Source organism: Agelaius phoeniceus, chromosome 8, assembly GCF_051311805.1.
Source record: "Agelaius phoeniceus isolate bAgePho1 chromosome 8, bAgePho1.hap1, whole genome shotgun sequence".
Taxonomy (NCBI): domain Eukaryota; kingdom Metazoa; phylum Chordata; class Aves; order Passeriformes; family Icteridae; genus Agelaius; species Agelaius phoeniceus.
Window position 1 is genome coordinate 11,973,979 of NC_135272.1, and position 24,424 is coordinate 11,998,402.

At 38.1% G+C, this 24,424-nt stretch overlaps 1 protein-coding gene across 8 annotated transcripts in view; it reads right to left on the reverse strand.

Annotated features, from left to right (window-relative positions):
* RABGAP1L (RAB GTPase activating protein 1 like) overlaps nt 1-24,424 on the reverse strand; it is a 234,162-nt gene that overhangs the window by 170,784 nt on the left and 38,954 nt on the right. For all 8 annotated transcript variants that reach the window (XM_054638113.2, XM_077182014.1, XM_077182016.1 and 5 more), the window contains 2 exons: nt 13,977-14,070; nt 9,183-9,333 (listed from right to left, as the gene is read on the reverse strand). In XM_054638113.2, the coding sequence (XP_054494088.2) occupies nt 9,183-9,333; nt 13,977-14,070 (245 nt within the window). The remainder of the gene's footprint in view (nt 1-9,182; nt 9,334-13,976; nt 14,071-24,424) is intronic.

Below are 24,424 nucleotides of genomic sequence, written 5' to 3' on the forward strand. Positions count from 1 at the left end.
TACTGTAAAATCTACCTTAATACCAGCTCAGGCCCTTGGAAGAATATCCTACAGAACATACAAATAACCCTGTCATTGGGGGTTTTATCATGAAGAAGTCATACATAAAGGTTCAGAATTCACTCCTATATCAAATTCCAGTTTGGATTTAGGAGATGTGTTCATCACTTCTGTACACTTCAATATTCTACACATGCAGCTCAAACCTTGCTGGGTTTGTTACTATTCCCATTGTTCTGAACTGCTGTCCACAGCTATGGCAAAACAAGCTTTATTGAAGCGCTGACCACCAGTACTGGTGTTAAAGGCATTTTAAGAGACTTTAAACACCAAATGTTTGGATTCTTGTGTTCCTCTCTAAGCATCAAATATTAACATACTGAAATCAGCAACTAATAGTCAGGAAGAGGTGGTTTGCTTTCTCCAATAAAGGTATTTAAGATTTCTAAAGCTCCAGCTCTGGAGCACTGCAGCCTCCTGAATGCCAGTTATGCAATCTTTATTTGAAAACAGAGGCTGGTTAGGAAGAAGTGGTTTGGAGAGGAAAGAGGAATACCAAGAGCAAGCTGCTTGCCTCAAACACAATTATCCCTCAGCAAACCCAGCTCTGGCAGTGGACACAGACATTACCTTTTCCTTCAGGTAAGCAGTGCCCCGTGCTAACAGGGAAGATCATACCCACAGAATTCCATAAAGACAACACACCCTGCAGGGAACCTCTAAAACAATCCAGTTTTACTCAGGGATGTAGAAAACCATGGTTTAAAATGTCTCTAGTCCAGCTGCTCTTTCAGCATTAGCATCATTACTGCTCCAGGGAACCAACACTGACTAACAAACCAACGTTCAAATTCAGCTGGGATATCTATTTATGTTTTATCCAGGAAGGAATAGCAGGGATTTTCAAACCAGCACTGAGGTGCCAAGTCCTAGCAGCTCTTAGCACACTCTGAGGGAACAGCGAGGCAATGACACATCCCAATTCCATCCTACTTAAAAACCACTTGTTATCTGCATCAATATTCATATATCCTAAGCTTATGACACTAGCTGGTGCAATATCAATTCTTCCAGTAACCATCATTTAAACCTATTCAGGCCACAATACTGCTACTCCCTTGGTTTTATCCCTGTTTGAAATGATGGGCAACTCTGCTCCCCTGGTTTGCAGAAAATGGATCATAAACTCACACAGAAAAACAGAACAGGCTCCAAGAGGGCACATGCAAATCTCATTTCTACTCCACTCTGCAGAATAAATGTGTCAATTGATGTGACTTTTAGGGCAGAGAGGTCATATATCACCTGAAGAGCCAGGAATTGTATTGTGGGTGTTATTTTAGTGTTCTTATATGTGGTTATGTATGGAAAAGAAACTGCAGAAAAATTCTTAATGCAGCAGAATATTTTATAATTTTGTGCAGGCCATGAAAATACTACTGTAATATTTTCCACCTCAAGTATCATAAAGAAACATTAAAATTTAGATTACATAAAAATAAAAATTACTAATTGATGCTCCTCCATTATTTCCTGAAGGGACTTGTCACTAAACTGATTAATTCCTTTGAAGATGAAGACTTAGCATAAGATTTTCCCTTTTGTGCACACAAAATTGAAAGAATTTTTCCAGATGAGTGCTAAATGAATCAAAACTTAGCAAATTAAATTCACCTTAGGGACATTTTATTCCTGAGTTGGTAAGAGAAACATTAACATTTGCTGTGGAACTAGGTACCCTGGTACATTTATCATGAACTAAACCTTTTATCTGAAGTCTGAATTTAAATGAAGCTATTTAAAGAATTAAAATTGTATCAACTTCTACTCTTCAGAGACAATAATTTTTCACTGATTTCTAGTAAGTATTTTCAGTTCCTATATACTTTATTGTCCCACAGTGTTGCAGCACCACTAAAATAATTCAAAGTAGGTGACTGTTAACTGTCAGCACCAACAGATCAGCTTACACCAAAAACGAAGCTTCCTATCACTCCAACCAGCAGGAGCTGATTTGTCTCTACAAACCATATTACATTATAAAAATATCAAGGCTCTACTTGCCATGAAATGAATTATCTCAGTTTAAGAGAAGAGTTGAGTAACAGTCATCCTATCCTTATCCTTTAAGAAAAGGTGGGGAGAAGTAAAACCTAAGAAACTGCCTATATATACAGAATTTCAAAGAAACAGGAAACTCAGAAAAATCAATCAGTTCCTCCAGAATTATTTTGCCTAATGCCCAAGTGCCTCATATTCAAAAAGCAAAGTAACAGGTATTAGCTTTTTCTCTTTTCAATCAACTGAAAAAAAAAAATCACATTTTGATTATAATGATCATTGATTCTTATGTAATAGGATCTTTTACAATTGTTTAGTATACTGCTATGCCATCCCTGATATCTATTTCCTTTAAAAGTCAAGGGAGACAACTCCTAATTAGTAAGGAGACAAAATAAATAGGCAAAAAAAAAATAAAAATCTATTCCTTGCTACGGAGGCCTAAACTCCCCCATTTTCAATCAGGACAAACAGATGCAGCATTCTGAACACAAATATTTCCTACAAAAATACTCTAATGTTTCAGTCCATTAACCAGCCTGCTGTGGCAGCTGGTGAACAGTCATCTTTTTAATTAGACACCCTTACTGATTAATTAGTCTCAGAACACTGAGCAGTGCAACCCTGCACGATGCCACTGGGACAAAAAAAATATTCCTCTTCCCCTCCTTAGTGCTAACTTCACATCCTTTGGTATTGCTGCAAATAACAAGCTTGATTCATTTTCTACTCACACTAAAACAGCCTTCCTGTGTAAGGAATTCTCTCAATTCCCAGCTAAACTGTTTCACACAAATTGTATTTGCTTCACACAAATAAAATAAATTAAAAAACTAAATGAACAAAACCAAACAAACCTGACATCAAGGCACCAGTTTCAAAGTCAACTGCATTTAATCTTCTTTGGAGAGAAACAGTGATTCACTTGTGATCTCCACAGTTTTCCTTTTCCTAACTATGAAAACTGGCAATAAAAATTAAAAAGCCAAGTAAATATTAAGTGTGAAACAAAGAAGCAAATACCTTTTGTTGTTTGAACAGTTTGGATAAATTCAAAATTTAAAATATAAATACATTTCTACATTAGGTTTACATGAAAGTTGATCTTCAGTCCTTGAAACTCAGTCTGAAGAGAGATGCTCCAAGAAACAGATAATCAGAGTTAATTCAAGACATGGAAGATTGTGTTTAAGCACGTGAAACTTCAACAACAGTTTTTGCTATTTTCATCTATCCTATTTCTAACTTTTAATTTTGGACAAGACACAATTCCAGAAACCTGCAAGTTTAACTTTTGGGTTTTCTTCTTCTGCTTTAAAAAAAAGAGGATTTGTCTTGTAGGAGTAAAAAATAACAATGCTGGTCCAAACTGAACAGATAAACTACATATATTAGCTCTAAATTGATTCATTTCATCCAGCCCCAAATCCAATCCATTTGCTCCACCTTCTGCAGCAATGGAAAATACTTTGCTATAATTGCTCACCATTGCATGAGAATTATACTGCTGGAGTAGTGACACCCTTGATTAGTGCCATTTTCAAATTATTAAATTACTGAGATCTGTTATTTTCATGCCTCTCAGAGCTTGGAAGAATTCTTAGGATTTTCACTCTCATGTGGAGTGACATGAAATGTTATTGGTCCAGAGACAAAACCCCAAAAATACAGTCAGCAGAAAAAGCTGGGTTTTGGCCAAGTCTTCTGAAGCCTGACCCTTTAATTAGTTATTATCTCTAACTGTCCTGGGCACATGCTCATATTGCCAAAGGAAATTATGACAATAAACAAATAATCCTATTTTTGGTTCTCTTACAAGTCATTTGGAAGGACAGCCATTCCACCTTTCTTTAAGAACTTCAACTCAATGTCATCATCAGTTCAAAACCAGGCATTCTCATTCCTACACAAACTTACATTGTTTTGAGTAATACACTACTACCAACATCTGCTTTATCTGAGGCTTATTTTTCTGATCTTACTTAAAAACTGATAATAATAAATTTAAAAGAAGTTTTGCTTCCTTAAACCACAGCAGCTGCTGCATTTAAAATAAGTCTATATAGGCTGTTAGATGAACATACAGTTCATTTCTTAAGGGAATTCCTGTTGCAAACTGGAAGTCTTTTATGAATAAATCATACAGTTTAGAACCAGAAATGCTACCTTAAAACAGTCCACCCAAAGGTTTTCAAACTACAGAAGATGAGTGACAGCCTCCTGTTCCTGTTCTCATTTTACTTACACTACTACACTCAGCCCTGACAGGAAACAAGTCTCACCCTCGAAATTCAGCAGTGAGAATTCCTCCAAGAATGAAACCATCTCAAACAGAGAAGCAAAACTCTGATAATAAGCAGTGTAAGAGACAATAAAAAAAATCCATCCCCACGCAGATGCAACAAGTATTTCAGGCTAAGTTGCCACATCACTGCTGTGAAATACAAAGCTGTGTTTGGTGTCAGGTACACACAGGCAATGTGTGTATTTGTGATTGTGATACGTGTGGAGACTGACCATGGGACAGTTATAAAGATGAATTCTAATAATAACTGAGGAAAGTAAAGCATGGAAGAAGGCCTTTGAACCCATCTTTTGTTTGCAATTAACCTTAGTTGATTTAGGAGCATTGGAATTAAAGCGTTAGGGATGTTGCTTTTTGCTTGTAGTCAATCCTTAAAGAGTTTTGCAATAATAACCTTTTGAAGCATAATTTTAGAATATTGCTTGTATCCTTGAAACTCTAGCTTTGGAATATATATAAAGGAAACTTGCTTGTCTCACACCTTAACAAAACAGAGAAAAGCAGCTTGAGAAAGGAAGATGAACTCAAGGATTTATAGTTTCGACCAAGGGAAGCTGGACATCACTGTTTGAGATTTAATAGTCCTTGTAATTAAAAGGTGGACCCACATCTGGGGAGCTGGACTTCACCAGATGGGATTCGTCTTCCTTCTTTTGGAAACCAGACCAGCACCATCTGGGGATACTCCTTTAGGGATACATCCTGAGAAAAACTAAATCACAGTAGTGTATAGAATTGTGATGTAAAAATTGGGAATAGAAACTGCTGATGAGTAAAAATTGGAATAGAAACTGCTGAGAAAGTTTATGAGTACCCCTATAAATACCTGTGAGCCTCAACTATCGGTGTGCAGTTGGAGTGAAAACTTCCCCCACTGTACCCAGTGCTGTATTGCTCATACTTTACCATATAAATTAATAAATTGATTGCTGCTTGAATATTGGCCTAGTCAAGCTTCTTATTTATAACACTGCCATCATGTGACAGCAAATTTCTCCTCATGCACACAGTGACAGTGCCTGACACCTGCTCTGACAAGAACACACTGGGGCAAGGGGAGCACCATCCTTGACTCCTGCAGCAGACAATCACCACTCACTCCAGTCATTAACAGGCTACACTGGGGCTTGGCAGCCACCAGTTTATCAGAGCTCTGAATACACTCATCATGGAAAAATTCATTCCAGTCTCTGGAGAGGAACCAGTGAAGATGAAATAATGCCAAGAATGCAGGAGAAAACACTCTGTCAATGAATTGACCTCAGCTCATGCACATTTTTCTATATTCTTTAACAAACAGATCAGACGTGCTTTTAGAAAAGTTCTTTAAGTACAATATTACCTCTCCATTATCACAAGCAGATTTTTCTCCCTCTGATTTTATTTTCCTTGCAATAATTACATAAATAAAAATACATGTTTATCCCTACTGATGTATATTTGACTTCCCCCTTCCTGTCAGGTGCCACGTGCAGCACTGTGAAGAGCCCGTGGCAAGGGAAGTAAGGCAGATTTTGATTGTCATACAGAACACATTTACATATATGTCAGAAATGAAACAGCTGCCAAATCACAACTCCCACTCTCTAAAATTGTATGCAAGGCCTATTATTGTGCTCCAGTCAAAATTCCTGAGCAGCTCATGGTAATCATCAAGCTGGAACTCAGCAGGAGACCTAAGAGAGTGCTTGTCAGTACTTGTGAGAACACAAGGATTTCTTTCTCCCTTCCCTCCTGGAACTCCAAACTCACCTAGAGACTGAAAATGAATGCTCTGATCTAGGGAAGAGGGAACACAGCTCACCAGATCATTCCTGACAGACTTCTGGACTAGAGGACATGGAGGCCTTTTGGAGAAAATAAGTGTAGCATTGACTTTTCTAAATGAGATATTTTATTTTGCTTTCAGCGCTGAATTGAGATTCTAAAACAAGCCCCAAATTACCCTCTCCTACAGAACACACTGAACCAAGCACTCCTGTAGCTGAGAAACCCTGCAGCAGGTTCCAGAGCTTTGCATACAGATGGATAAATACAGGATAAAAGCACAGGCAGATTTCTTAGGTGATGGGACTGATAGCTGGCCAATCTAACACAGCACTGCTGCACAAGACTGGAACAGAACAGCTAATGTGTCTATACCATGGTCTCTAAACTAAATTTAAATGCTGAGAGTCTGCTGTCACTCAGAGTATCACAAGGCACACATTTTTGGCCTGCCAACAACACAACTCTCACCAGTGAGCACAGTTTCACCAGAAGTTCACCAGTAACACTGTAGTAAAATCAGAGTTTTTACCAGATTTCGCTCTGTCACCAGTAGAGGCAACCATAAATCAGGTTTTCAGTATTCATAATTCCAAGTATTGAGTTCATCTTTCAAGCTGTGACAGATTCATGGCAGAGATTTTTCTACTGGTCTCCAGTGCCCTGTTTCTCACAATTATCAATTTAACCCAGGGGTGCAGGTCAGGCTGGACGAGCAGGGAAGGGCTGGGAGAGCAGGCTCAGTGGAAGGATCTGATACCATGGGACAGAACCTCAGGGACTGCTCCAGGGACTGGCAGCAATGGGGAGCTCTTTGAGGAGAGAGAGGTTCTGGGGGATTGTGGGGTGTCAGTAGGCAATGGTGCAAGTACACAGATGTTTGTACCACCTCCTTCTTCTGGTATTGAGCCCACTTTACTGCCAGGACTGCAAGTGCAGAGCATCACCAGCTCTCCCCACTCCCCTGGGATTGGCTCAGGAACACATATGTTCAAGGAATATATTGCTGAAATAATCAAGGCACCCACAAATACATCCAGCTTCCAGAAGAGAAACATCAAGCAGAATGACCAAAACACAAGGAGACAATGAATATGTACAAACATATACTACTAAACTGAAAGAATCAAGATGAAAACGATGGATTTGATAGGAAGATTAAATAATTGTGGAAAAAATAAAGTTTGTGTTGTTGGTATATTGGCATAACAAAAATGCAGATAAAAGAAATCAGTTCTGCTTTCTCATACAGGAGAAGAAAGTGAACAGTCATTAATACCCATATAACTCTGAAGCTTAACATTATTAAATTATTATTAGGTTATTACTGAAATACATACAACCAAGATTTTAGTAGTATATACTACTAAAATACATATTCTACTACTATCTCTGCTTAATTCACATTACTGACACACCAAAATGAAACTGAAAAGTTCTGTTCACAGACATAAATATCAGACAATAATTCATTAAAAAAAAATCAGCTGACACTTTTTCTGGAGCATCCCATATTAACTCTTCCCAAAGATGGGCCCTACCTTTGGTATGGCACAGGCTTTCTCCTGTTCATTCCTTTCAAGAGTCTTTCACTGCCAAATGATGTGATTGCCAGCAGTTTAGACAGACAAACTACAGAAGAAGTTTTGTCACTTCAGAAGGAAAATCATTCACTTTAGAAAAAAACCCTGTTTGCATAAATGCTTCCGTTCAGCAGAGGATTTCAATTTTTCATCAGTAACAGTGCAATATTTCATATTAAATACTGTATGAAATACCATCTTCCAAAATACACATCACTGTAATATCTCTGTAGTGAAAAGGCCAAGTGTTACAAGGTATTTTTAAGGCACAAGGCCTCGGCATCAAGATAAACATTGCATTTTAGAAGTTTTCCACTCCCTCCTCCACCCTGAAACAAACGTCTCTCCCACTTTTGGAAAGCAGGAACAAATAATGGAGGTGGCTTTGATGCACCATACAGATGACAGATGTCCTGTGAATGGTTTCTAAGGAAAATATAACACAGCTACAACATCAAAATGAAAAATTTACACTAGCAAAACATTCTTCCTTCTTGGTAAAGAAAAAAGTAGCCACACCAGGACAGCTCTCACGCTGGGGATGCTTCTAAACTTCACAAGCATAATTAATTATGTCAAATTAAGAGGACAAGTAGCAAAACAATATGAAAACATTAGGAAAGGAAACTCTGAGTAACAGCATCTACCCCAGAATTTCTGTGTGGACAGGTAATTCATAAGGCAGGTAAGAAAGCCAGCACTTGCTCTGAGCAGCAGAGGAAATGATCTCCATCCATTTCTGCCATTAAAGAGTATCTGAGACTGCTGCACTTCCCAGAGCTGTGACAGCCCTGCAGGGGCAGAGCCTCAGAACCCAAACACTGAGATTATCTCTGACACTGCACAGAGCTCCTCCCTCGTGCCATCACACACCAAACAGCTCCACAGACTTCTTAGAAAGCTCATTGACTGCACTGATGGGATTGATTCCTAAAAGGATTCTCCTCTCTGCTCATCCATACAGCAGGGAGACTGGTTTCCAGCTAGGTCCAAATGTTTTTAACATTTTTTAAAAATAAACAACAGAAGGAAGAAATACTCAATTTTGTGCCATTTTGTTTGAGGTTTTTTAAGAATTGAAACCCTTAAAATGAAGACATACTTAAACAAGCTTTTGAAAAAACAAAGTGATGGATGTGAGTTGGATGGGTTTATTAAAAAACCCACAAGCAAACACCTGAACAAGGTGATGTTCTTATCATCATCACAGCAAGCGAACAGAAAGCTAAATGTCAAGCATTACTACAGATATAGTTCAGCAATTTCTATTGCTAATGCCATGCAGCAGTACCCATGGCAGGAGGTAAAGTCACATAATCATAATTTCAGTTGTTTAAAACAAGTCAAACTGCTTCATTCTTCTGCTGCCCTGCCACTGACTAAAACTGCTGCCCAGCAGAACTCATCTCAATCAAAGAAAAGAAGAGTGAGTAAAAGAAGGCAAGAACAAACAATAAATCCCTTACCATTGTGATGAGCAACCTGTATTTGTCCAGCATTGCCTGGTTGTCATGGCATCCTGCCAGCAGCTGCCAGATCTCCGCCCTCAGTGCTTCTGGAACACCACTCTTCACCAGAGTGGACAGCCCATTTGGTCTCACAACAAGGTTATTGTGCCTGAAACAAAGATGATCATTTTCCTGTTATACTTCAACTACAGGGTTCAAAATAAAGATTAAATACATTAAAAATCTTTAAAGTTATTCACTAAAGCAGAGTCAGCAATAGGCGATACAAACTTTTCTTCCACTGGTTACAGTAGTTAGTGTTTGTCAGATGGAAAGCAAAAACTCTGCAAGGATTTACAGTAAGAACCAGTGGCAAAATGTAGTGATATCCAAATTCTCTAGGTGGGGAGAGATTAAGGAAAATTAACAATAAGCACTTGCAGAAATTAAACTAAGCTGGCTAATAAAGAACAATTTGAATTGAAAGAGAAAAATATGCCATCTGTGCAGACTATTCAATTTAAATATTTGTTCAATATATAAATTTAGCTCAGATTCAGAAAAATAAATTTAAAATAACTTAAGCTGTACAGAAAAACAAATTTTGGAAAACAAAAGACAATTTAATAGTAGTGTTATGAAGACTGAAGTTCTAGTTCCACACTTCATGCCAAGAGTCTGTTCCAAGTGCCACAAACCAGGAACACTTGTACACACATTTGTACAATCCTACTATTTCAAATAAATCTGCCTGTTGGTCTGAGCTGGTGCTTTACTATCTGGTTGTACACACACACACAGCAAGAAATGCAGGAATACAAAAGTCACTCCATGTGCACAATATTACAGAGCTTTCAGTCATGGATGTTGCAAAGCTCTTTTGGAGATACAGTATTTGCTGATCTAGATATAAACCCTCTTAGACCCATGACAATTTTCAGACTGATTTTTGGCTCTCTCTGCTGTAGGAAGTGCTGTGCTCTCCAAGTGCTTTGACCACTGTGGTGTTTCCCAGCTCTCCTGGAAGCAGAGTAGTGAGAGTGGCTGTTTAACCAAATGCCAGCAAGCCATGATTAATTAATCATCTGCAATTTGAGCCTGGATTTGCAGTGAATGTTTAGAGTACTCATTCTATGAAACAGGTCATTAGGACATGAACAGGTTATCACTGCTTTTTAAATTTAAAAGATACTCTAACCTGTTTCATTTTCCTATGCTTTAGGGATGATATCCCTATTTTTCCAAATGGCCCGAGAACTAAAAAAAGTATGTGATTATATAACACCCTTATTCTTTAAGAAAACAATAATTATTTTTATTTTTAAATGCACAGTGCAGTACAAGTAATTTCCTCCTTATCTTCATCCCTCAGATACCCAAATAAAAACTAGTTCCTTCTATCTTTTTCAGTTCATTTTGTAGTCAGTCACATTACCTTAACAGTCTTGTGATGAGAAAGAGCTAGAAAGAAAACCAATATTTACAGAAACATTAAAAGCACTAAACACTTAAAGGACTTGCACTGGTTTAGAGGTGGCCACAGAGATGCTCCAAGGGCTGGAACCTCTCTACTATGGACACAGGTATGGGGGATAGCTTGGGGTGTTCAGCCTGGAGAAGGAAAGGGCTGCAGGGAGACCTTATCATGGCCTTTCAGTACCTTAAAGGAGCTTATGAAAAGGAGGGAAAGAACCTTTGTAGGCACAGACAGTGACAGGAGAAGGGGGAATGGTTTCAAACTGACAGAGAGGCTGCGTTACACAGGTACTGGGGAGAAATTCTCCTGTGTGAGTGTGGTGAGGCCCTGGCACAGGGTGCCCAGAGCAGCTGTGGCTGCCCCTGGATCCCTGCAAGTGTCCAAGCTCAGGCTGGATGGGGCTGGGAGCAACCTGGGACAGTGGAAGGTGTCCCTGCCCATGACATGGGGTTGGAATGAGATAAACCTTGAGGCCCTTTCCAACCCAAGCTATTCAGGGATTCTATGACCAGATACTCTGAGCAGTTACAGAATTATGACATGCATGTTGAGGAATAGATATATAGTAAATACAACAGAAAGTTGAATCCCATCTAGTTGTGGATTAGTTTGGTTATTACATGGATCTGGTCATATGTGTTATGTGAGAAACAAAGAAGGGCTCCCCTGAGGACTGATCAAATGAACAGCTAAAAAGGGACATTCCCATAAAAACATATATAGTAAATACATCAGAAAGTTGAATCCCATCTAGTTGTGGATTAGTTTGGTTATTACATGGATCTGGTCATATGTGTTATGTGAGAAACACAGAAGGGCTCCCCTGAGGGCTGATCAAATGAACAGCTAAAAAGGGACATTCCCATAAAAACATAACAGGGAAATTCTCAGCCAAACCAAGGAAACGATACAAGGCAACAACTAACACCATGCTGTAACATCATCCTGAATATAATCCCAACTGAGAATTAAACAACCAGACTTTACTGGCCCTGTCCTAGATTTGCATTTTTTGGCAGAGGTAATACTTTAGCAATACGAGTCCATGCTGAACAGCATTACCAACTTCCACAGCCAACTTTCCGAGTACTGGATGGCTCTTTGGGAATCAGCCTGTGCATCCATAATCCTTGCTCAGAACAACAGAAGTGAGCATAAAATATAAGCTTTTCTTACTCCAACCTTACCCTTTCATCACATGGGAGAGTCACCATTCATGGATGCTGACATCTTTAATTTGTTACAAAATGGTGCAATTCTCCAGCACAAATCATAAATACAATTTTAAAATAACAGAGAGCAAGGACACAGAGCAGCAATGCACAGAATATGCTCCAACTTGACAAACATGTTTCTGATCAAAGACTGTCATTGATCATTGCTACTGCTTTGTTTTAAGAAATAGTTGAGCAGTCAGCTAAAGCAGCTTAGCTGGTAAGAGCAACTTTAATGCTGAGGATGCAGTAAATAGTAAAATAAATAGATATAGCATCACTTTTCCATTGTTTGTTCTATCTTTTTGGTACATTATCTTTTTCTTATTTCTGTTTATATCCTTGAAGGAAAGTCCTGGAGCAGTGTTTCTGCTGAGTCCAATAGGTTACGGAGACATTTTAATGAAATGACAAAAAGCAATTAAAATGCAAGAAATTTTTCATCTAAGAGACAAATCAGCACACCAGTTCCTCAAGTGGAAATGTTAATTTTTGTTTATTTACATTTTTACAAGTGCAAGATCTTCTACTAACATATGGTGCAGTTTTCAACAACACTACAAGATTTTATTTTGATATATTTTTAGTTTTCAAATCCTTACCAATTCTCACCTGTTACTCTAAGTTTTGTTCTTAGAATGTAACATAACACTATTCAAGAACTCAAGCAGTTTAGAAATTTGGATTTCTCTCCACAGGTAATACTGCTTGAGACACTCCTGAAGAAATGTTTACTAGACTTCAAACAGGCTGGGATCTCCCATTTCTCAACCCATTTTAAACTAATTTTAAGCTGCTTCAACTATTAAGCAATTCTCTTGATTTATGTGTAAGTTATGTTAGGATTCCAAATTAGTTTAGTCCAAAAGTCTTGAATGTTTTTTCCTGTTGATTAGTATACTTGAGTAACCAGTCGAAACAGTTGGATACATGAAACTTAAGACCATGAGCTGTGGGTGTCTTTTTACTTCAGCATGCTCATCCACAGAGTCCAGGTATTTATCAAGGACACAGGTTAGAAACAGAAGAATCAACTGACAAATTAATTAAAAAAAAAAAGTTAAATTGAAAATTGGCATCTTCCGATCTTGGATTAAGGGCAGAAACTTGGGTGACAGAATAGGTAAAAACAACAGAAGGAGAGGGTTTGGTTAAGCTCAGTAAAACCTCCTGATTCCTCATGCAGAAACCTTTGTGTGAGACCCCCATACAGATGAGGTCAGCAGTAAGAGGCTGTTTCTCCAAAGCTGCAGAGTAGCCAAGTCAAGGGAGGAATTACCCAAATAAATCCTTAAAATGCTGTTCACCTCTCTTTCTGGCGTTAGGAAAAGCAAACAGCCAGTTCCAGATTAAGGGCCTCTGATTATTTTTGTCTCCAGCAGCAGGAGCTATTGCTTACACAGGGAAAAGCAAGTAAGTGGTTCTGGCACTTGCTCAGGTCTCTCTGAGGCAGCAAACAGACTTTTCTCTCTCTTGGCACTCTATGCACTGCTACTGAAGCACTTAATTAAACAACAGAAATAACACTGTTGAGAACATAGTCTGGGCTTACAAATTCTCTTCATTTTATACACCAACAGAAAGTGTTTCAGTGAGGATTTACAGTGTTTCTAGATTCCTTTTCAAGTGCTTACATATATATATATATGTAAGCACATTTACAAAAATAGAAAAAGAAGTGTTTCTAAACAAATTAAATGTACACCAGCTGGCATGCAGGGCTTAGATGGGACACATGGGAGTTGCTGTGTCTGTCCCATCCTGGCACTGAGTTTCCTCAGGATTTAACAGCCAGCCCCAAATGACCACAAGGTTCTGCCTGTGAAGACCCATACCTGCTGTGTGAGCACATACAAATACACTCTCAAACACCAAACAAAACCAGACTTTTGCACATAGTACAGGAAAGATTTGTCAAAAAAAACCCAAGTTATCTATACCAGTCCCTTTTAAATGAAGATTAAAAACTACACTTCAACGCGTCTTGCATTTTAGTTTTTAAACTGTGTAAGCTGAAGAATGTCAAACCTCCTGCTCAGGAGCACATAAAACCAAATAAAATGCACACAAACCAAATAAAATGTTAAAATCTAAAATCTAATGTAAGAAATTAAGCATTACCATCTCCCCAGTAACTCTCCCCAGGAATACAAAATCTTCTCAGGACAATCCTTTGACACATCACCAGTGCCACTGGAGAGTTCATTATCACTCTCTGTAAAAATAAAGAAAAAAAACAAGAAAACAAAAGCATGCATAGGTTTACCCAAGAGCACAGACACTAGACATACATACGTACAAGTCTCAGACAATTTTTCTCATCTATCAGTTTTAAAAGCATAAAAAGATACAAAATTTGAATGGAATCATAAAGAATGTTTAGCAGACTTCACCAAACAAGTGTATTAATGAAGTTACCATAAAGTTTAAAAGAACAGAACTAGGGAATAATTCGCAGCAGTGTTACCAGAGAAAGGACTGAGACCTAGAAAAACATTATGTGAGAAAAGCTTCAAGGCTGTCAAGTCTCCATTTAATGAAATTTGACAGTGTTACCTAAAAGTCACACTCCAGACTTCACATAGAGGAAAGTCTCTGCTAAAGCATAGTAGATAATGCTACTTTGTTACATCACATCCCTTGGGCTGTCCTGGGTACCCTGAGCTCAGGAAGCCTCCTCTGAGCCACAAAAGCATTTTTTCTACTCAAGTAAGCTCATGGATGAGCAGAAAAAAACCCAAGACTGTGACATGAAAGGCCATAGTACATGGAACAGAGAAGACTGCTTCAAATGAAAGCTCATTATTATTAAGAATTAAACACTTAGGGGAGGGATATATGCTACTATATGACTAACACCCAAACCCAGAAGGGATCATGTGGGCCTGGGAATAGCATGCTCAAAAAAACCATCCAATCCAAGTTTTCATTAGGAATTCCAAGTGTCCCACAGTAAGCTGGACAGTCCAACTCCATATGGCAGGTCCTCAGGCAAATATGGTCTTGCAGGTATTTGGATTTTTTCCAGTTTTATCCGAGTGAAATACTGATAAGAATTAAACAAGTGCAACTTCAACACCAGATGCTGAGAGGCTCCAGCTTTCAGTGTCTTTAGCAGGAAACACAAAAAGAGACACAGCCACAGCCCTTCTTAGCATCATCACAGAACCCCAGAACAGTTTGCCTTGGAAGGGTCCTTAAAGCCCATCCAGTCCCAACCCCCTGCCATGGACAGGGACACCTTCCACCAGCCCAGATTGCTCCAAACCCTGTCCAGTGCAGCCTAGAACATTTCCAGGGATGGGGCAGCCACAGCTTCTCTGTCACCTACAGAGGCTGCTGAATCCATGGACACTTGGATGTTAGAGGGCTCCAAGGTTGCTCTTCCCTATGATCTGAACTCTCTCCAGAAATTAAAATGCAACAAAAAAAGAACCAAAGCTACATCTGCCCCCCAAATCCCTTCAATATTCTCTTCCACACTGCTCTGTCACATCTTGTTGCTGATCTAATACCCTGAATTCCCTCAGGGGCATTAAACACTTGAGCTTCATGTTGACAACATAGTTCAGGTAGAAGATCTTCAGTACTTGTGCAATTACCCTGTTAACTCTTCATCTTTATCATTCTCACTTCAATTACAGATTTCTAATTTATATTCTTAGCAGTTGTCAAATACAAGTCATTAATAAAATATCAGTGCTTGAATTTGACAGTGAGCTGTGAGGACAAAGACAGCAAATAGTGGATTTCAAGGACAATTAACAGCAAAAATGTTGCCCTGAGAGAAGCATATCAGAAATCACTGTGTTTCAAAATGAACACTACACTGGTGAAAGGCTTCAGCTTGGAACCTCTTTGCACAGCTTTACAGTTCCCAAATACCAGCCCAACCTCCATTCAAATACTTTCCCGTTACATTAAATGTAATTAATTAAAAATAATTAAAAATAATCCAAACAAAATAAGCACCCACCTGCATCACAAATCTAAAAAAAATCTTGATTTTAAGCTTCCCCAATCTTTTGCATGCATTCACTAGACCTAAAGATGGAAATAAGATCTAAAACCCCCAAGTTTATAATTTTAATTAAAATTTTCTATCACAGTGACAGGTTTCTCAGTAACCAAAGGAATCAATTGTATCCTGAGGGAAAAAATGTATTTGAAGACTCAGCTTCCCCCTTAAAATTACCAAAAATAGGGTAAAGGCCAATTTCCTCACTTATCACACAGACACAGCAATAACAAACAAAAAAAAAAGGAACTAAATGCATTATATTTGTTTAATTCTCTCCTCTCTTGAATTGCACAACTGTGTCAGAGGGACCAACAATAAATGCAGTCCCTTCTACTTCCCATGGAAAGAAGAAAAAAAACAATGGAGGAAACCTCTGAGATGAGTCCATCTGGCATTCAGAGACAATGATACTGGTATGTATTAAGAAAGTCAAGAAACCCAGCTCACATCAGGAATTTACCACAAAGCACAATTACAGAAAGGTTTTATGTATTCAAAGTAAAGGAAGAAATTTTGGCACCAAATGCTGAAAGGAAGAGATTAGACTTTCTTTGGAGAGACTGAAGAACCCAGCACATCTCCACAAGAGTTAACACTGAAAATACACACAAACAAACCCTGCAGCCTGGAATGAAATCTGATCAAGATGACTAAAATCCCCCAGCAGACCAAAACGTTTCAAAATGCAGCTCCACTGAATCCTGTGAGCAACAAAGCCCAGTAGCTCTTACTGGATCCAAACCTGAGCTTGCCAAGGAATACTGACATCAGCCTACAGTAACAAACCCCTGGATTTCTCACTGAGCTGGTATTCCCAGCAAAATCCTTCCAAATTCTAAAGGAGACCAGTGTTACACAGCACATACACTCCAGTGCTTCAGCTAGAAAAGTCTTTCATCTGGAAGGCTTGGCACTGTTTGAAATGTATTATTCAGTTATAAGTCAGAAAATCTCAGGCCTTAATTAGAAATGCCATATGCTCGCTTTCAAAAGACGCTAATGTCAAACTTCAAAATAGAACAGGGCAAAGGGAAGAGAATAAACAGTCTTAAAAACCTCTACTTTGTTCCCATTCTAAAGAGTATTTACATATTCTAACCTCTTAAAGCATTAAGGTATAAGCTAAGAAATAAAAGATGTCATGGGAGGGATATTTAGGTGTTTTTCTCTGAGTATTTCCACACTGTTTTTTTCCATGTTCCATAGCATCTATAAGGCAGCAGAATTTGCCAAAGCATAATTTAATCCACCCTTACTCTGCTGGGAAAGCCACAGATCCCTTTTTCTAAATGTTCTGTGTCTTTCTCCTTCCTCCTGTACTTACCCTGACCTCTCAGAGCCATCAGCTGGGCAATAAACTTGGTCAGAGCAGGTGGACAATGGAAGACACCTCAAGGGAGCAAACCTTGGGGTTGTGAATGTGTGTACACACAGTAAGCCTGAAAGGTTTTCTGTTTTGCTTTGCATTGCATCATGATTCACAAAACTCACAAAAAGGTCATGCCTCATGAATCAATTCCCTGAATTTAGAGCCTTTTCTAAGCAAGCCTGAAGGATCTTACTCCCACAGCAAGCACTGTTCTGTATGGAATGAGCATGGAATAATACTCTGGGCTGGAAGAGACCTCTGGAAATCAGGCAGTCTGATCCACTGCAAGCTCTGGTTAGATCAGGTGCCTCCAGGACCTGAGTGAGAGCTCTGCTGGGTTTGGCTGGGAGCACCAAAAGGGTGGGGCTGCACAGGAATTTGGGAGGGGACACAGCTGCAGCAGATGACCCCAACTGACCCAAGGGATGCTCCAGACCATAGAACATCATGCTCAGCATGTAGAGCAAGAAGGAAACTGTGATGTGATGCCAATTATCTTCCCAAGCCACTGTTACACATGATGGAAGCCTCCCAGAACAGTAGATTGGCAGTCTATGGATATACATAATTTTGTCAGTTCATTCCAAGGATTTTACTGCTCTTTTGACTCAGCTCAAACCTAATTTTTTTCTACCCTGCAATTTATGCCAATTACTTTCTCTTCCCTCCCAAACAATTTCAGCACATCTCATAAAAAACCCCCAAAACCTTAACCTTTATTGTTTCTTCTCTAGAACACTCTACTTATTTCCACACTTCTGCTCATTTCCTGTTTTCTCCTCCAGTCTGTATTTTTTTCTTGAGAGATGTTCAAACAAAATACTGAGGCATCCAGTGTTCCAACCAGAAGAATTACACACACAATAACTAGCATAAGCAAATACCCCACAGGAAAAAAACCATACATAGAGGAACACAAAAGCTTGGCCTCTTCTTTCCCATCTCTTACTTTGGTAGTCCAGTGTAAGAAACAGAGGTCATGCTCAGAGGGTAACCCCAGTACTCAGAGTAGTATTAAAGGTTAGGGAAAGACTGTAAAAAATACTATGGGAAACTAACCCAGAGCAGAGTCAAAGACGTTCCTCTTTCTCATCAGGGATTAGCAGCCTCAACTTTGTTTTTATTGGCTTTCCCATTTTTGGCATGAGGAAATAAATTCTGGTGAAGGACTCATACCAACAAAAATGGAGATATTTAATGTGCTTGAATTTCATTATTCATCTTCCCAGTTTTACAGTGAAAGGGTTTTTTTGTTTGGTTGGTTTAGGATGCTTGTTTTTTTCAGTGGGCCATTTTTTTGCATCACACTTCAGAATTTGGCTTTAAACAATACTCCCCTCAACCATATTTTACACCAATTATATAGCTATAGAGCAGCTTTTCTGAGTGGTTCAAGTTCTTCTTCAGGAAATTCTACTAGTTCATCTGAAATAAAGACAATATCTCAGAAGTCAAACTCCCTTTTCAGTTAACAAAAACAGAAAAAAGGAGGAAAACTACAGAGTTGCTTTGGAGACACTAAACATAGAAGTAAGTAAGTGAAGTACCTCAAAATGTGTAGAAAAGCATGAATAAAGCAGATTAAAAAATGAACAGGTGAGATTTGAGCACTGATGTGAAGGAAAAAAAAGGATATTTAACGTGTTTTAATTTAGAAGCGGTTACATGTGAAATAAAAAGAGTAGGTGGAACTGAAAAATAATATAGCTGGAGCAGTCTGAAGGAGAAGGAAATCAGGTCTCCAAGATAGGTGGGAATAGAATTGGAATAATTCAAATATGAACAGTTTGATTTTTATGTAAGAGAAGAACAAACCTGAGGGAGGAGCTGAAGTTGGCAGCATGTTATCAGAGCACAAGACATAGTGTTATTGACATGGAACCTTTCCATACATGCAAGATAAAAGAGCATCGTGAGAAAGGCCACAAAAAGAGCAAATTTTCATTTATAAGGTAACAGGGAATTATAGAGCATGAACTATAGTTCTGCCAGGGAGGATGAGAGTGAAATAAAGTTTAAGTCACGAAAGTCATTCTTGTATTAAATAAGGCAGATTTTCAGAAATGTCCAACTTTTAGTGCATTACAAAATATTCTAATGAACACAGAAGGATTTTCAAATGCCTTCCAAATAACTGATTTATGAAATGACAATCCTCAGTACAGTCTCTTATCTAGAGGGAAGAGAAATAATCAAGAGCAAAAAACCACAGATTAATGAATCTGAACTTGCATTGAATTCTGCTCACAAAAACTTTCTGCTTATGTTAGTTACATAACTAACTTGAAAAATTCATTTGGCAACTACTGAAGTACGCGTAAAGAGAACAAAAACAGAAAATAAAGGTAACAGAATTTTTCATTAAAAGCAAACCAGTAATAGAAAAAAACCCAGTATTTTGATTTTCTTTCCTTTTTATGAGTTGTACGATACACATTTTTCACTTAGAATCAGTCAAATGAAACCTAAAGCTGACACATCACAAAATTTTGATTACCTTGCAAAAGGCTGCAGATTTAATTGCTTCTTTATGTAACACAAAATCTGAATAATCCCAAACCCTGTATTCGATAAACACAGAAAGGGTGGCACAGCATGCAGCTGGATGACCTCTGCCTTTCCCTCACTGCACTGTTTTCACATGTTAAAGACTGTGCAAAAATCTCCCAAAACACAACCAACTGTCCTGTTGGTGCAATGGACAGCCAAAATGACATTTTTCTTTTTAATACAACAAATTCCGCATTTCAAGCCCTATCTTATATCCTCATATATATCTGATACACCCTACCTTTAAAACACTTTGTTCTATGTCATGTACTTTCAACACAGGCCCTGCATCACTGTCATATGAAATGACAATTATTTTTAAATGTCCCAAAAATAAACCTTAACTGGGCATCCAAGAGATGATCCTCCCCTCATGTATTGCACATAAAATTGAGCCACCGTGACATCTCTAAATTTGACGTACAAATGCTTAAAGCTGAATAAAAGAAAGTGCAGGAGAATTATTGCTTCAGTTCAGTAGTTTTGCTCCCACACAGATGACAAAGCCAACTAAATGCTGCATAGTGGAGGTAGTCTTGTAAACACAAACATGTTCCACATGTACTGTGCTGTCTGATCCTTGACATCTCAGGGAACAGGCAAGGAAATAAAATTGGAGGTGTTGTCACAACTCTAGGGCAATGCATTAGTAATTTATCAATTTGTAGATTAGAATCTGCTCCCATCTTTGATATAATCAATGAGAAAGAAGTATCAGTGTTAGAAACACTCAGAAGTTGTGTTGCCTGGCATTTAAGGCAGTATTCCTTAGATTAGACAGCAGTTACACTCAAAAAATACCAGAAAGCTAATGATCAATACTAAAAAAAAAAAGAATCTCACACTGAGGTTAGGGGAACTGTTGGTTGAAACCAGTCCTTTTAATAATCTTTATACATTTTTTAATTATATGAATGTGCAATTACCTAAACAGTGGCAGCTTGAGGCCACCCAAAACTGATGTCTGAAAAACCTGAGGAGATCCTTTAGCAATAGGGAATTTGGATTCCTAATAAGCCAGCAGGATTGCAAATCCTTTTTCAAACTGATTACAGACAGACAAGGAAAGACAGCCACTAATGAATAAAGCATCCAAATTATTCAAAATAATCTGCAATTGCTTCCAGACAAGATGAAAACACCAATTTATGCTCATTTTGTGTCTATTTTGTACCACAATCTGAAGAGATTTTATGAAAGTTATAAAAAAACAGAGAGCCTGAGATCCAAGAAACAGAAGTCACTATGATCCCACAGAGCTGAAACCTACCTTTATTTGAGAATATCTTTTTCTAGCATTCTGCAAAAATAAACCAAAGACATCAACAGATTTCCCTGGAGCATTCATGAACCACAGGCCAGAATTAGGGAATTATCTGTTGCCTTGAACCTCACAAAGGAAGTGTGAGGAAGAGATTTTATCAAAGAGAACATTCCTACCCACAGTGCTCCCACACATACTGTGCAGGAGTGTCGAGTGGACACTGGGGAAGAAAAGAGGGATAAAAGAGCTCAGGGTAAGTCACACTCCTTGGGTGTGTTCCACTTCCTGGAACAGAAAAAAAAACTTAAAAATCCCCAATTTTCCTTTTAATTTATAACCTTGCAATTTAATTAAATACTTCTGCAGCCCACAGAAGTGCTTCAAGTTCGAAACATTTCAAACACTCACCTTGTAACACAAAGGCCACACTTGCATGAACGAATCTAAATACAACTGTAACTATCAACTGCCACCATATTAAAAATAACAAGTCCTCCACACTCAGTATTTTTATATTTATTTAGGAAAGTATCACATGATCACATTCCTCCTAGCAGCACAATGATAGCTCCAGAAGTCAACTGAGTGCATTTATTTTATGATTTTTGAACTTGTAAGGTGTAAAAATAATCCATTTTGGATTATTTTACAGACAGGGTCCATAAAATGACATAAAATGGCTTGTCAGGAATATTTTCTTTTCATTTGGATGCTATTCTTAGTAGTGTCTGTATTTTAGAACTCTTCCCTTGTGGAACTGCAGAAAGGGTTTTTGTCTGGAGATAGCTACTGGCCAAATGGCCTCATGAATTTAGGATTTGTTACATATTAGTTCATTTTTATGGAGATAGCAAAAAGACTCCAAGACAGATTTAACTGATCTTCTTTAGGACCCAACTTTACTCCGTGTTGGATTAATATAACAAACAGTTCCTGTGAAGTACACAAAGCTATTTTTAATTGGGATTAAAATGCAGAGTTGACTATTTCAACGCTAGGCATGTAATTTTTCTCACACAATCACCCTCATTTGTTCACATCATAACCCCTATTTTATCACTAAATACTCAGTAGTTCTATTCACTCCTAAAACATCACCTCCTCTACTCCTTTGCCTTCCTGAGTACTGAAAAAGCCTCTACCCTCCCACAACACCTGACACACATTTTGACTGCCTCTGGCTGATCATCTCTGATCACTCAGTATTGCTCACCTCTCCCCTCCTGCACACACCTTTCTGTGTGACCAGCACAACACCCCCAGAGCTTTTCTGAAACTTTCAGGGTCCCTTATTCTTTCATGTCTATTTTCAATGTCAAATCCTACCATTCTCCACACTGAACTTCCACACCCCTGAAGTTCATTTTTCTATTGTCTCTTTTTGTTCTTAGAGTTCAGACAGCTAACAGGAGTAGGAAGATAAAACTTTTACTTCCTTCAGTTGTTTTTTTTTTCCTTAGCAAACAAACCACAAATGGAAACAGTTCTGTGTTCCTGGGAGTCACCTGAGAGTGTTCCAGAAGCACTCCATAGCTCATGTTTAGAAGCTTTTTGGTAGGCAAGTCATCTTTTACCTGTTTCAGGTTATCTGCTGAACATTCTGTGCTTACTCTGCAGCCAACTCACAGATGGGAACAAGAGCTCCTAACCAGACACCAGGGACCACAGAAAGCTTCAGCAAAAGTAGCTTCGACTCAGTAATAAGCAGCTTAAAGAGTATTTTCTGGTTTTGAACAGAACTTCTCCTGCTTACAGTCATCCTTAACCTTCCAACTTTATCCTGACTCCAGAAGAAACTCAAATGGAGTTATTTAGTATTCTGAAATGTCAAATTTCATTATTAAAAAATCTAATAATTCAAGTATTAGACCAAAAGGAAGGTCAGCATTTCACACATGGTCTAAGCAAGCCCTGCTGCTAAAAGCAGCCAACCTATTCATCCCTTTCTCCCTTTGTTATTTATTCCTGGGACTACATCCTCCTTTAAATGCTTCTGCTGGAAAGCTATTTCCCCCAATCCTTAAGCTCACAAGTGCAGCCAGCCACTTCATCCTCTGCAGAACAATGCTACACTAAAATGCTCTCTGAGCTTTGCTTTTTTCAATACTGCAGCATCCACACCATCCATTCTAGGCATGCTCTCTCCTTCCTTAATGCTCCAGAAAGGAGAAAAAGGAGTTCAACCAACTGTGCTCTGCACCTGCTTACAAGGTTCTACTTAAGGTTAACAGTGAAGTTTTCTGCATATTAATAAAAGCTGATACTTAAATCCACTGTATTTGAAACCTTTCCAGAAATTTCCTAATTATACATTTGAATCTTTTAAAAATTATATTTCGAGTTTAATAGAAAGCTTTTTATTAAGGGGAGCACTTTACATCTTAGGTTTTGACAAGAGATTATTAAAATTATTTTTTAAATTATCACCTCCAAAGCAAGGGACCGTAAATGATTGGATTGCCAGAAATATCTGTTACAATATTAGTAATTAAAAAACAAAAGTGATGTTGAAATATCTCTAAGTAACAACTTCACAGTCTTAGCAAAGGTCTTTATTTTTTTAATAGAGCTATTCACATGAAAAAATCAAGCTAAAATGTGAAAAAATATTAAAAGCTAAGAATGCTATTTAGAGAGTGTATGAGCTCCATTTTCTACAAGCACTTGTTAAAAGACATTAGGCCTAACTTTAGTATAGATTATTTAAAATCATTATTGGCAGGTACCATGTTTGGCCTTTCATTAAAACAAAAGAAAAGAATATTGGAAAATACCTTCTTTTTTATGAGCATCTTTATTCATATACTCATGGCACAAGACATCCCAGTGAGCTGTGTGCATGCAGAGTACACAGGAATCAAATAGTGCATTCTTATACAAGAAAAATGCAACATATAGAGGTTTTGAAATCAATTAAAGAATATTCTGTGGGCATACAAGAAAAAGCAAAAAAAAAAAAAATTAAAAAAGGGAGAAGAAAAGAACCCATATAGCCAGGTAGCTATCACACTTAACATTGAAAAAGAAAAAGCCTTCTTCCAAGGCCAAGACAAGACATTGTAAACTCAAGGGGTTTTTTTCCATCATCATAATTAGTACCCTGAAAAAAAAAAAAAGAATGAAGAGATTTATTTAGAAAAACTGCAAATGACTCATTGAACCTGCATATCCTCCAGGATAAAGAACTTCTCAGCACAGAACTCTAAATGTGGTTTCCATGAGAACAGAGGCACATCATATTTTTAATGTCTTCTCTTAGGAAGTAATCTACATTTAAAATATGGAAACTAGCATTAGAGAACTAAACCAAAGTTAACTTAGGTTCATACTCCAGTGGAATACTTGTTCTCTGCAATAAGATAAAG